The 12,560-nt window shown below is 40.4% G+C and overlaps 1 protein-coding gene across 1 annotated transcript in view; it reads left to right on the top strand.

Moving 5' to 3' along the window:
- Window positions 1-12,560, top strand: part of LOC127569160 (protein diaphanous homolog 1-like) — a 135,267-nt gene that overhangs the window by 120,831 nt on the left and 1,876 nt on the right. Inside the window, exon 16 of the mRNA XM_052013548.1 lies at window positions 7,756-8,388. Coding sequence (XP_051869508.1) covers window positions 7,756-8,388 — 633 coding nt within the window. The remainder of the gene's footprint in view (window positions 1-7,755; window positions 8,389-12,560) is intronic.

Here is a 12,560-nt window from a genome sequence, read left to right as displayed (position 1 = left end):
TTCAAAATAAAACGGAATACACAAAGGATGCTGTTTGCATCTTCCAAAAATAGATTAAATTCAGGTGCTCTACATTGTTGTAGCAAACAGGAATGCACCCGAAACCTGCATTTACTCTGTTCGTGCTTATGATCCTGACACACATTTCTAATGTTTACACTTCAGTGTATAGGCACATGAAGGATTGGATATCTGTCTCCTACCCTGTTTCCGTTCTAATCTTCAGAGACCCAAGAATTTTAATTCAAGGCAACTCTGAGGTGAGACTGAGCATATCCCATCTCCGTGCCTGTGCTCTTTCTCTCCCCCTCCCCCCAATTCTGCACCAAATGCATTCCCATCCACTGCAGCTGAAACCTTTCCCATCTGTTCTGTACGAGTTAATGTTCCAGACTGAAGTCTGGCACGGGTAGTGGATTATCTCACAGGAGTTCATGCATTGTAAAACAACATCCTGAGTGCTTGTCTAATTAAGGAGTTTGTCCTTTTCCTCCAGGCAACTTTCTTTTGTGTAGCAAGAATGCAAGGTCTCTTCCTGCCCTGGTTTTCTTTTCCAAACCCAGCCTATGAAGAGAAATGTCAGTCAGCTGTGCATCATGACCATTGTTATCCCGTAATCTGCTAAATATATATGCATTTGGTACAATTAATATGGAGAGTGCTGACCTAGAGCTTTAAGGATAACAGTTATGCTGTTCTCCTCCCAGAATGAATATCTTTAAAACCAAAAACTGATCTTGATTCGATTGGTGTGCTTTAAGTGCTTGTTATCATGTAGTTCACTGTAGGAGCTGATTCCTAATGTAACTGAAAAGGCGCACAAGGCTGAACCAACACTTATTGTTCGACAAATGTTTAATTAGCAACTGTTCTATTCACTGATCAGGAACAGTACTTCTTTTCTGCCTCTTTTTAATGAGTAAAAAGTACTGCCAGTAATGTTTCAATGCAATTTTCTCTCCAGTTTTGAAAACAACTTCATCTTAAATCAGCTCTTGGCTTGAAATAGACTCCTTTTCAGGGCTAGAAGTCTGTCTTTGTCTTTGACTTTTTGATTGCAGGCAACTCCTTTATCCGACTATCTATCCATTAAGGTTAAAACTTTTCTAAACTTAAATTGCTTATTTCATTCCATTACAGCACATTCTTTGCCTTAAGTTGTTTTAAAGAAAGGTTACTTGCAAGATGATTCTTTAAACCACTAAAAATAGCAGCCTGAAAAGTAGCAGGGATTATTTTAAACATTCCCAGTGTTTTCCAAGTTCTATAAATTTTTCAGCTCTAACCACATTCATTTTGAATCTATAAATAGAATTTAATCAAGTTAAGAGTTTGAAACATAAGTTTTTTGTCATTTTTTTTGTCAAATGTGCTTAACAATTGTGTGATTCAATAAGATGAATCAATGAGCTAAATTTACATTTAAGTCATACTTCCTAAATGCACTTAAACTAAGAACCCTACATTTGCACTTCGTAGTTTCCATCTGCTGTGTCTTAATCTTTTCTTTATGCCTCCTGCATTGTTTGTATTATATAAATGAAATTCAGGGCAGCAGACAGGGGACATCTGGCCAATTGTTGCATGCTATTTTGGTTCTATTGTGACATTCAGAAAACTTACTGCTGAAAATAAACTCTATTAAAGTGGGACCAGAATAGAGAAATGCCTTTGTATTTGGAAACCATAAATTCTTGTCAAACTGCACACATTCCGGATGTAAACCGCGTTGGGTGAAGAGGCAGCTTTATCACATTCCATCCATATGTTTGACAGGGTCTGCTACATCTGCTTTAAGTTACTAGACCAACATTGGTTTGCATACCAAAATTCTGCTCTTGGGGGAAAAATTGGTCTGTTCACATGGAGAAAAGAATTTGGAAATGGGAACCATAGCCTAGAAATTCAATTTCAGATTTCTTTACAGCATTATCTGATTTTTGTTTTGATCTAGACTGAAGTGTATTAGTGACCAAGGTAGTTTTGTGCCACTCTAGAAATTTGACCAGGAACTTCTTGGATTAATTCCTACTCTGTGATTTCAATACTAATTGCACACAGGGTGCACAAGACTCCTTTTGGAAAATTCTAGGGGAAATTTGGCCTCATTGTCCCAGAAATCACCATCCTTAATCACTCCTGGAATATTGCAATACTGGATTGGGACTCATGTAATGAAATGTTTCCCTGATTTTTCTCTGGACCCCAAGAGGCTCCAAATCTCTGACCCTCTGTTGTTTCAGGCCCCCCCCCCCCCCCTGTTCTAATCATACATCCAAAAGATGTATGAAGAGTTGTACATCTCTTCAAGCCCTAATTCTGGAAACTATGGCCACCTCCTTCCCTCCCCTCCCCTCCTTTCCCCTTTTCAATGCTACCGGATTTAAATAGACTGGGGAACAAGATAGGAAAGTCAATGGGTGATGCCAGGCTTTAGTGTGTAGTAAGGAGGGAAGACTGGAGTTCCAGTTTTTTTCAATTTAAGAAATTAAAATAAAATATGCTGAAAGAAATCTTAATTTTTATCACAACAAGAATGCAGAGAGATGCAAGTGTGTTATCTTATTATAAGTGGATAACATGGTTAGTAAGTTGATTGTAAACCAGATCTTGTTTCTTTGGTCGGTATAAGGAGTGATATTCTTATCAAGGTAACAGAAGGTGCTGGCAGCAAGTCAACCCAAGTATTGCAGGGAAGGTTTTTGTTCCAGGACTTTCCGGGAAATTCTGGTAGTTCTGTGAAGACTTGCCAGCGAGTGCCAGCAAAGTTAGGAGTTTAAATGAATGTGAATATTCTGATTGTGTTGGGTAAGCTTTGCTGGGAATTACTTGGCTGCTAGATCCGCACTACACTGAATTCCCCAGCATTTAAACTGTGAATTTGCCCTTAGCACCTGCATGTATGAAAAAAAATTGAGTTTATTTAACTAAGCATTTATTAAATAGTCATTTATTTTAGTTTCTTTTTAATGCTTTTATTGTGTTTTTTCAATTGTTTTTGAATTTTACAATCAAGAATTTTAAAGCTTGACAGCTTTGAATAGACAGCAAAGCCTGGGGTTTAGACTTTGCCAAGTCTCAGTTTATAATAGCCATTTGTGGTGTGGTTTGTTCAGGTACACCTATATAACAAAAAATAAACAAGGTCCTGCTACTGCACACAGCCATGCAATTTTGGATCTGAATTTAATATGCAGCAAGTTCCCGGCTGCTTATGTTAATTATGTGGAAGTAATAATTCCATGAAATAATGTATAAAGTCATCCAGTCTGTTTTTTTTACCCTTTCTAAGTCATGTTAGGGATGCCAGGAAAAATGTTGAGAATCAGATCATGCATTTGGCGCAGGTGCGGTTTTGTTGTACTGAGGATCATATAATTGTAATAGTTTTTTCCCCAAGATTGTTCGATTACATAAAAAGCACATGGTGTGAACTAGTTATGTTCCATCAAGAATTTAGATAATTTAACAAAGAAAATCACAAGGGCCTAAGTATTTTCATCTGCTGAAGAACATGCTCCATGTTTCCTTGTCTCTGGAGTTGTACCAATAGATAAACAGATATCTATCCAGGATTTGTAATCATTCTCCTTTCTGCCTTTGACTCTCGCAGTCTATATTTTTTAAGCCCAAGACTCTGCACCATTAAGTATTATTTTATTAGAATGCCCTGGACATTTTTCCATTGCCAATAAGATTTTGCAGAGTGACATTGTGGTTTTTAGATTCACCCCGAGTACCAGAACAGTCTTGAAAATGCCAAAAGCTAGGCAATGAACAAACTTCAGTAGGCCCTTCAAACCCTTGACTCTAGCCTGCCGATGTTGTATCATGGCTGATTGATATTCATCCTGTTTGGTTCTGCAGCGATTAATACCATCTACTAAAAATCTACAAATCTTGTTTAAATTTTCATTTTGCCTTGGAAGTTCAGAATTCTACTTCAAGGTCAAAATGCCAAGTACCTTTCCCTTCAAGGCATCCTTGGCCTACGTGTAGAAATCTTGGCAACTTATGACTCTGTAGGACATTCAGCCTGTTGTGGATGCACCAGGCTAATCTCATTCCACCTTTTGGTCTGAACCCTTGTCGGTTACAGCACTTCAAATGTGCAGTCAAGTTTTTTCAAACACGAATAAGATTTCTTCTTCTACCACCCTTTGAAATGGTGATTGGGAATGATTTCTCCTCATCTCCCCTATAATATTTTACGTTACTTTAAGTTTGTGACAGTTTATCGAACCCCCTGCAAAAGGAAGTAATACCCTCCTTGACTCCTGTCTAGGCCCCCAATAACTTTATCCACCACAATTAAATCTCCCTTCAAGTGCTCTGTTCCAAAGAAAACAAACCCAGCTTAGGAAAACTATTCTCACAGCTAAAATTTTGCAGATCTGGCAGTGACTTCTATAAATTTCCTCTCGAGACTGCTCATTTCCTCTCCTGTAATGAAATGAAGCTCCTCCATCTGTATTTTTTTTCTTGTCATGTTCCAAAGACTGCAGTTTTCAACCTGCAAGTGATGTAATGAAAGCTGTTCAAAATCTTGCATTTAGGTTGGAAGTTGAAGATGGGGGATGCCAATCAATCATCACCTTCTCAAGTAAATGTTTTCTCACTTCTTGCACCAAACTGCTCTGGTTCCAGCTGTCTTGCCAAGTAGCAGAGACCATCTGTTTGACCAGCTAGGTCCCACTGGTATCTCGGTTTAATTCCTTTATAATATATTGACGTCCTCATGTAGAAGTGCTATTGTGAGCTACAAGCTTTGAAGGGATTTCATTACAGAAATTATTTCAGCAGCTTCTCTGGAGGAATGAGCAGACTGTCTACACAGCACATACCTCAATATGTTACCTAGGGCATTGGAACCAAATCTAGAGTGTCCTTTGAGAGAGAGTGCCTCATTTGCCAAGGGTTTATTGCTGCAGTCTTTTTCCCACTCTGGTTGTGTATAGCAAGAATGGGAGCTTGATGTTTCATGGTCCTGCAAAGTAGAATTTATCAACGCAACTTGGTAATGGACAGAAACAAGTCTCTGCCATTGTTTTGACAAACAACACTGTCACTACACCTACTGGCTCCTCTGTTACCCCTCCCACTCCCCTCTTTATACAGTACTGGCTTTTCTCTCCACTCTCAGCCCTGATGCAGGGTGTTGACCCAAAATGTCAACAATTCCTTTCCTCTACAGTTGCTGCTCGACCCGCTGAGTTCCTCCAGCAGATTATTTGTTGCTCTAGATTCCAGAATTGTACAGTTGCTTGTGTCTCTCTTACTACATGTTGGTTTTTAAAACTCTAATGGTTCATGGCTGTTGAGTTTATTTGAACTTAAATTCCATTACACACAAACTGTTTTATGAGCTATTTTGTTTCTGATTTTCATTGTCCTAGGAATTGGCAAAATAACATTAGTTTGCCTAGATATTGATAAATGTTTAGATAATAAGGAAATCAAGGAATATGGAATTAGTGAAAGAAAGTGAAGCTGAGGTATGATCTTAATAACAGAACAGGCATAAGGGAGTGACTGACATCTTGCCTCTATTTCTTATGCCCTTGTATTCACATGCATTTATGATGAAAGGCAAGAAATTTGCAACTAAAACATTTGAGATCATTACCATTTGATATAAAGTGTAAATCTTAAGGGAGGTTGCATACTGCTAGAAGTTTGGAGAATTTGGTTTACATTGTGCTGCATTGTGTCATGTGTAATCTGAGAGGACGATGTGCATCAACTGGCTGTGTGAGCCTCATTAATTTCCCCGCTTAATCACTTTACACCCTGAGCTACTTGACTTTGAGTTTACTCGTATTGTCCTCCCGACATATAAAAGTGGCAATTGGGATCCTAGAATCTCTTTACCTTGAGAGGCCACATAAAAATATCACATGGCAAAGAAGATCATTCATAAAAGCTGTCTGAAGCAACAAACACACATTTTGTTTTATTCTCCTGCTAGTGGAATGTAATTCTCATTAGGAAGTTATAATTGAATCTGCTTCCACTACTCTTTTCGACATAACAATTCAGTGAGAAGTTAAGAAGGTATTCTTCCTCTTCCCTATTTTTTTCTTGTCAATAATATATATCGACTGGTATTAACTACCTAGCTAATCAAAAAACTTTTTCTCTATCCACTCCATTAAATCTCCCATCATCATCTTTGCTGCAAGGTTGTAAGTTCCCTTATTCCCAGTGCTAATTTGATAAATCTTCACTGGGCCTCTTATGAAGTTTTTATTGTTTGTTTTCTGTTAAAATTTAACTTTGGGTTCTAATTTGTTTTCGCCAGGAAGCTAAAATTTTTTCCATTTTTGGGTTGGGTTTGGTTGCTGCTGACATTTAAACAGCACTGTTTAGCATGGTGAGGCTCATGATTCCTTTGAGGTTTCCAAAGCCACAATGTGATTCAGATGGAGAGAGAGGAGCTCAAGAGAGTCGCGTAAATGCAAGTGCAGCAAGATCTAGAGTGTTTAATCAACACCCGTTCTTGCTGTGAGGTCTGCATCACCACAGCTGTTGTTTTGCCAGTTGCTGGATAACCTACAGCCAACATTTGGAACACTGGCTCTTCCCCAAGAAGGAAGGCTATCAGAATATGGCGATTTCCTTTGTCATCCTTCTGGTCCTTCACAAGGGACTTGTGCCATTTTAGGCAGGCAAGTGACTGGCTTTTAAGTGCACAATAGACAATGTCTTCACCCCCTTAGAGCAAGGAGGCACAACTGGACATCACAACTTTTCACTCATCATCTGGGTTTGCTGGAATGGAGGATGTTGTTGCTGCAGGTCTATCTAGGATTTGGGGATATAATCTCAGAATAAGAGGAGGATCAGATAGAACTGAATAAGAAATTTCTTCACTCAGAGTTGTAAACCTGGATAATCACATCAATCCCATGGGCAACAAGAACTGGAATGGTTGCACTCAACCCATTCAGATGTCACCTGAACACAGTAGTCCTCATGTTCTTTATATCAGGTTTAAGTGAGCAGTTCCTCTGCACTCCTTTCTGATTTCAGATGGACATGAACAATCCCATGACCACTATTTCGAAGAGTGGCCGGGGTGTTGTTCCCAGTGTGCTGCCTGGTATTTACCTCTCACCCAACATTACTAAAGTGGATTGTCTGGTCATTATTGCTTTGCTGTGTGTGGGAGCTTAATTTGTGCAAATCATTGACTACATTTCCTACATTACAACACTGACTACATTTTGAAAAGTATGTACATGGCTGTATACTGCTGTGAGACTCCTATAAGAGTTATGAAAGATATTTACAAATGTATGTTTTGCTTTTCAATATAGATAGACAAACTAGGTATTACAATGTATTCACTTTGGGGGTTTCTTCACGGATTTGTGCAGTTTGTATTGATTCCTAATGCACCACGTTTCCTCAGGCTGTTTAGGGGTATTTAGGATTTGGGGGCATAGACTCCATAAAAGAGGTGAATCAGTTAGAACTGAGTAAGAAATTTCCTTGGATTTCAAGAGTTGTGGATGTTCACTGAAATTCTAGAGTAATTGTGTGACAGGTGAACTAAGATTTGGCATTCAGCTGAAAAAGTGACGTTGAGATTATGATACTGAATGGCAGACAAGGCTTGAAGATCTACCTCTATGCCTCATGTCCTGGAGAGTCTCACTAATTTGATAATGAAGGCTATGTAATAACAGTTTGATTTCTTTTAAGTCATTGTACTTTTCAAGTTCAACATGTAAGATCTTTTGTTTTACACAGAAGGCACAATTATCTAAGAACCTGGAAGATGCAAAGACAGAGTTGGCCAACATTCCGAAAGAATTGCCAGTTCAAGTTAATGTCCTGCCGGTGGCACCTCCTTTGCCAGGACAAAATCCATCTTCGTCAGCAGGCCAAGTGGGGATACCACCACCGCCTCCGCTGCCTGGCCAAGTGGGGATACCACCACCGCCTCCGCTGCCTGGCCAAGTGGGGATACCACCACCGCCTCCGCTGCCTGGGCAAGTGGGGATACCACCACCGCCTCCGCTGCCTGGCCAAGTGGGGATACCACCACCGCCTCCACTACCGGGTCAAGGTGGACCTCCTCCACCACCTCCACTACCGGGTCAAGGTGGACCTCCTCCACCACCTCCACTACCGGGTCAAGGTGGACCTCCTCCACCACCTCCACTACCGGGTCAAGGTGGACCTCCTCCACCGCCTCCACCACCGGGCCAAGGTGGACCTCCTCCACCCCCTCCACCTCTAGGATTCCCTGGAATGCCTCCACCACCACCTGGACCATATGGCTTTTTTGGTGCTCCAGTTGCCCCAACTTTACCCTTTGGGTTGGAACCTAAGAAGGACTACAAGCCAGAAGTTCAACTCAAAAGGACAAACTGGCCAAAAGTAAGTAGATATTTTTGAATGGTTTATTTAGAATTGAAGCAGCAATTGGTGTGTTATGATGTTTCATTGACAGGTAGTACAGATGGTGCATTTTCATTTGTAAATTCAGAATCCATATGAATTTCTTCTCTCCATCCATACCAAGTGAATAATCATACACAGTTTTGACTACCTGGAGTTCTAACCTCCCCGAATACTGATATCAAATCTTTTTGTCCGATATCCCACCTTATCCTACCTTGTCAATGAAGTCTGCTTCTTGTCAACTTGACCCTGCTGTAACTGATCAGTTTACCACCAAACGTAATTTCTTGGGCCTGACATTGATATCATTAACAGTTCCCTCTTCTTGGATGTTATACACCCAAGTTTCAAATCTGTTTGACGTGAAAAACCCACTCTTGAAATCGCCATCCAAAGACGTTAATGGCGGTGTCTCCACCATTCCTTTCCTGTCCTTGGTCAAGTTCTCATGCCCTGAATCTAGGTCAATTTTCATCTCTTTCCTATTTACCTCTCTCAGATCTGGTTTCCTGTCCTGGTCTTTATCAAAGCCACAGATAACTTTATTTATATAACCTTGAGTATGGCAAGCTCTCTCCCTCTTTCTTTACTGTTTGTAGCCTTCAACACATCTGACCGCTCTACGCTATTGATAGAAACATCAACTTTAGAAAAATAAGCCATTCCATCCTTGGAGCATGCTCTGCCACTCAACATTGTCATAGCTGATCATCACAATTCAGTACATTGTTCCAGCTTTATCCCCACATTTCTTGATCCCTCTAAGTCTAAGACAAATATCTAACTCCTCCTTGAACATATTTAATGATTTGGCTTCAAATGCTTTCTGTGGTAGAGAATGCCACCAGTTCACCACCTCTGGGAGAAGAAATTTCTCTTCGTCTCGGTCTTAAATGCCTTGCTTCTTATCCTTGGAATGTGACGCCTGGTCCTGGATTCCCTGGCCATATGGAACATCCTTCCTGCATCTAATCTGTCTAGTCCTGTATATAAAACAAAAATTGTATGTTTCTATAAGATCCCCTATCATTCTTCTCAACTCTTGTGAATGTAAGCTTAATTGATCCAATCTGTCTTGATAAATCAGTCCTGCCGTCCAATGAATCAATGTGGTGAACCTTTGCTGAACTCCCTCCATGGCAGTAACATTCTTCCTCAATTCTAATGCCATTTCTATGTTGACAATCTACGTAATACAGCTCTCATTGATTGGAACACAACCCGAGAACTATATGCAATGTTTTTTCTACCCACAACCATCCCATTATTTATGGGGCCTGTAAGGAATTTTTCCCTGGTCATCATCCATTTCCATTGCTTCCTTTTGACTATTATCATTTGAAGGCACAACAGTAGGATCCATCTGTGTCTCTGGATCAGACTTGTCATACTGCTTTGGCACCAAGCTGAATATTTGTTCACAGATCTGTTGTATCACTGCAAAATTGCCTGGCTTCTCACCCAGGTTGGCTCATCTGCAGTTGAAATGCTCCTCCATGACTTTGTTACCTCTAGACCTGGCTTCTTTTGTGTATTTCTGGCTGTCTGCCCATTTTCAAGCCCATATTATCTTGTGCTCACCAAAAGTACATTTTTGTCTCATTCATTCAGCGACTGTGTTTGCTGAGCTGAGGCTCCTCTCTCCTGCTGAGAACTACTTGGTTTTAAAATGCTCACCCTTGTTTTCTTCTATAGTTTTCCTTTATTCCATTTCTGCAACCTCATTCAGCACTACGGCTCCTTCAGTTTTGTGCCTTTTGTGAATACATTCCACTTCATTCTTCCTTGAAGGACAGAACATGGTTAGATGCAGAGTGAAACTGAAATCTATTCTTACATTGTGCCTTACAACAAGCCTGGGAAGAGTTGGCTTTGTAAGTGGCATTTCATGACCCCAGGTGAACCAAAAACCACTCGCAGCCAATGAATTATTATTTTGAAGTATGTTCGTTATGGTAATGGAGCACAATCACTAAAGAAATAATGCAATTTTTTTAATTTGTCTTATTTAGCCAACAGGTAAGTGGTGAAGAAAGAATATGCAGTACTTGCCTTCATTAGGTGGGGTATAGCATATAAGAGCAGGGAGGTTATGATATAACTTTATAAGACATTGGTTAGGCCACAGCTGGAGTATTCTTTGGTCTTCTGCTGAAATCAGCATTGCTAGCTAATTTGCTATATGAGCAAAAGTGCCGCCTTGCACTGGGTGAAATATGTAGTAAGGTCCCAGAACCATGCTGTGCTCAGCTGGGGCAGCCCCTAGGCTGATACACCTAAGCTTTAGTAGGGAAGTATTTCTCTCCATTATCAGGTGATTCCTACTGAACCATGGGTTCACTTCAGTTGCTTATTTGGTCAGCATGCTCATATTCAGAAGTGTAGAATAGTCACTTAGGCCATAAACTAATGTTTTACCAGTGATTGTGTAGCCCAATAAAAACTGCCTTTGGCAGAGGTTAGATTAATACATTTATTTCAGTAAAAATTTTACTGATAGAACATAAGAAACAGGAGGAGGAGAAGGCCAGTCAGCACCTTGAGTCTGCTCTGCCATTCAACATGGCCATGATTGACCTTCTACTTCAACACCATCATCCTACCTTGTTTCATGTCCTCCATAGCCACAAATCTGTCTCCATTTTGAATAAAATCAGTGACAGCTGCCACAGCCCTCCTGGGTAGAAAATTCCAAAGATTCACTACGCTTTGAATGAAATCTCTCCTGATTTCAGTGCTAAATTATTCAATGAAAATGCTGGAAAAATTCAGCAGCTCAGGCAGCATCTGTGGAAGACGAAGCAGTGAATGTTTCAGGGTGAAGCCCCTTCATCAGAATTGAGAACCTCTTAAATTCCTTAGCCAATGGAAGCATTCTTCTGGCCATCCAGCATCTACCCTGTCAAGCCCTCTAAGATCGCCTCTCATTTTTCTATGCTCAAAGCTTATCCAGGGATCAGTCTGATGAATCTTTGACATACTCCTTCCCTAGCAAGTATCTGCTTTTTTATGTAAGGAGACTAAAATTGTATACAATACTCCATGTCTCAACTCAGCAAGGCCCTATAATATTGTAGCGAAACATCTTTACTCTTGTACCAAGATCCTCTAATAATAAAAGCTAAGATACCATTTCCCCTCCTGACTGCCTGTAGCATGTTAGATTTCAATGATGTCCCCTTGAACATCATCTCTTCCCAATCTCTCACCATTTTTAAAAAAAAGTATTCAGAATTTTTTTGTTTTTCTACCAAAGTAGATAGTCTCACACTTTTCCACATTTTATTCCACCTCCATGTTCTCCACTCACTCAGTTTGCCTGCATCCTCTTGAAGCCTCTACATCCTCATCACTGCTCACATTACCACTTAGTTTTGGATCATCAGCAAATGTGGAAATATTACATTTGGTCTTCTCAGCCAAATCATCGATATGGATTTTAAATAGTTGGGGCCCAAGTAATATTCCTGTTGGACTCTGCTTATCACAGCCTGCCAACCCCAGAAGGATCTGTCTGTTCCTACTTTTCTATCTGTTAAACAACTGTCAATCCATAATATTATATTAGCCCCAGTTCCATGGACTGTAATTCGTTCAGCAATTCCTGTGTAAGACCTTGCTGAAAGCCTGAAAACCCAAATACACCACTTCCATGCTCATCTTCTCTATTAGAGACATCCTCAAAGAACTCCAATAAATTCAAGTTGAATTGACCCAATCAGATTTTCAGTTTCAAAGTAATAACTGCAGATGATGGCTATCCCACAGAAAGCTTCTTATCCGAATATATCATGGCTTGGTATGGCAACTGCTCTGCCTGTGACCGCAAGAAACTGCAGAGAGTTGTGGACACAGCTCGACTCATCATGGAAGCCAGCCTCCCCTCTGTGGATTCAGTCTACACTTCCCGCTGCCTCAGTAAAGCAGTCAACATAATCAAAGACCTCACCCACCTCAGATATTCTCCCTTCTTCCCTCCTCTTCCACACCACACCCGCCACCCCCCCCCACCCCCAAAAAAAACAAAAACCAGGCAGAAGATACAAAAACTAGAATGCACGTACCACCAGGCTCAAGCACAACCTCTGTCCCACTGTTTGAAGATTATTGAACGGTCTCCTAGTACGATAAAATGGACATTTGACCTC

Source organism: Pristis pectinata, chromosome 4, assembly GCF_009764475.1.
Source record: "Pristis pectinata isolate sPriPec2 chromosome 4, sPriPec2.1.pri, whole genome shotgun sequence".
In the NCBI taxonomy this organism is placed as follows: Eukaryota; Metazoa; Chordata; class Chondrichthyes; order Rhinopristiformes; family Pristidae; genus Pristis; species Pristis pectinata.
This window is presented reverse-complemented; position numbering and strand designations above follow the sequence as displayed.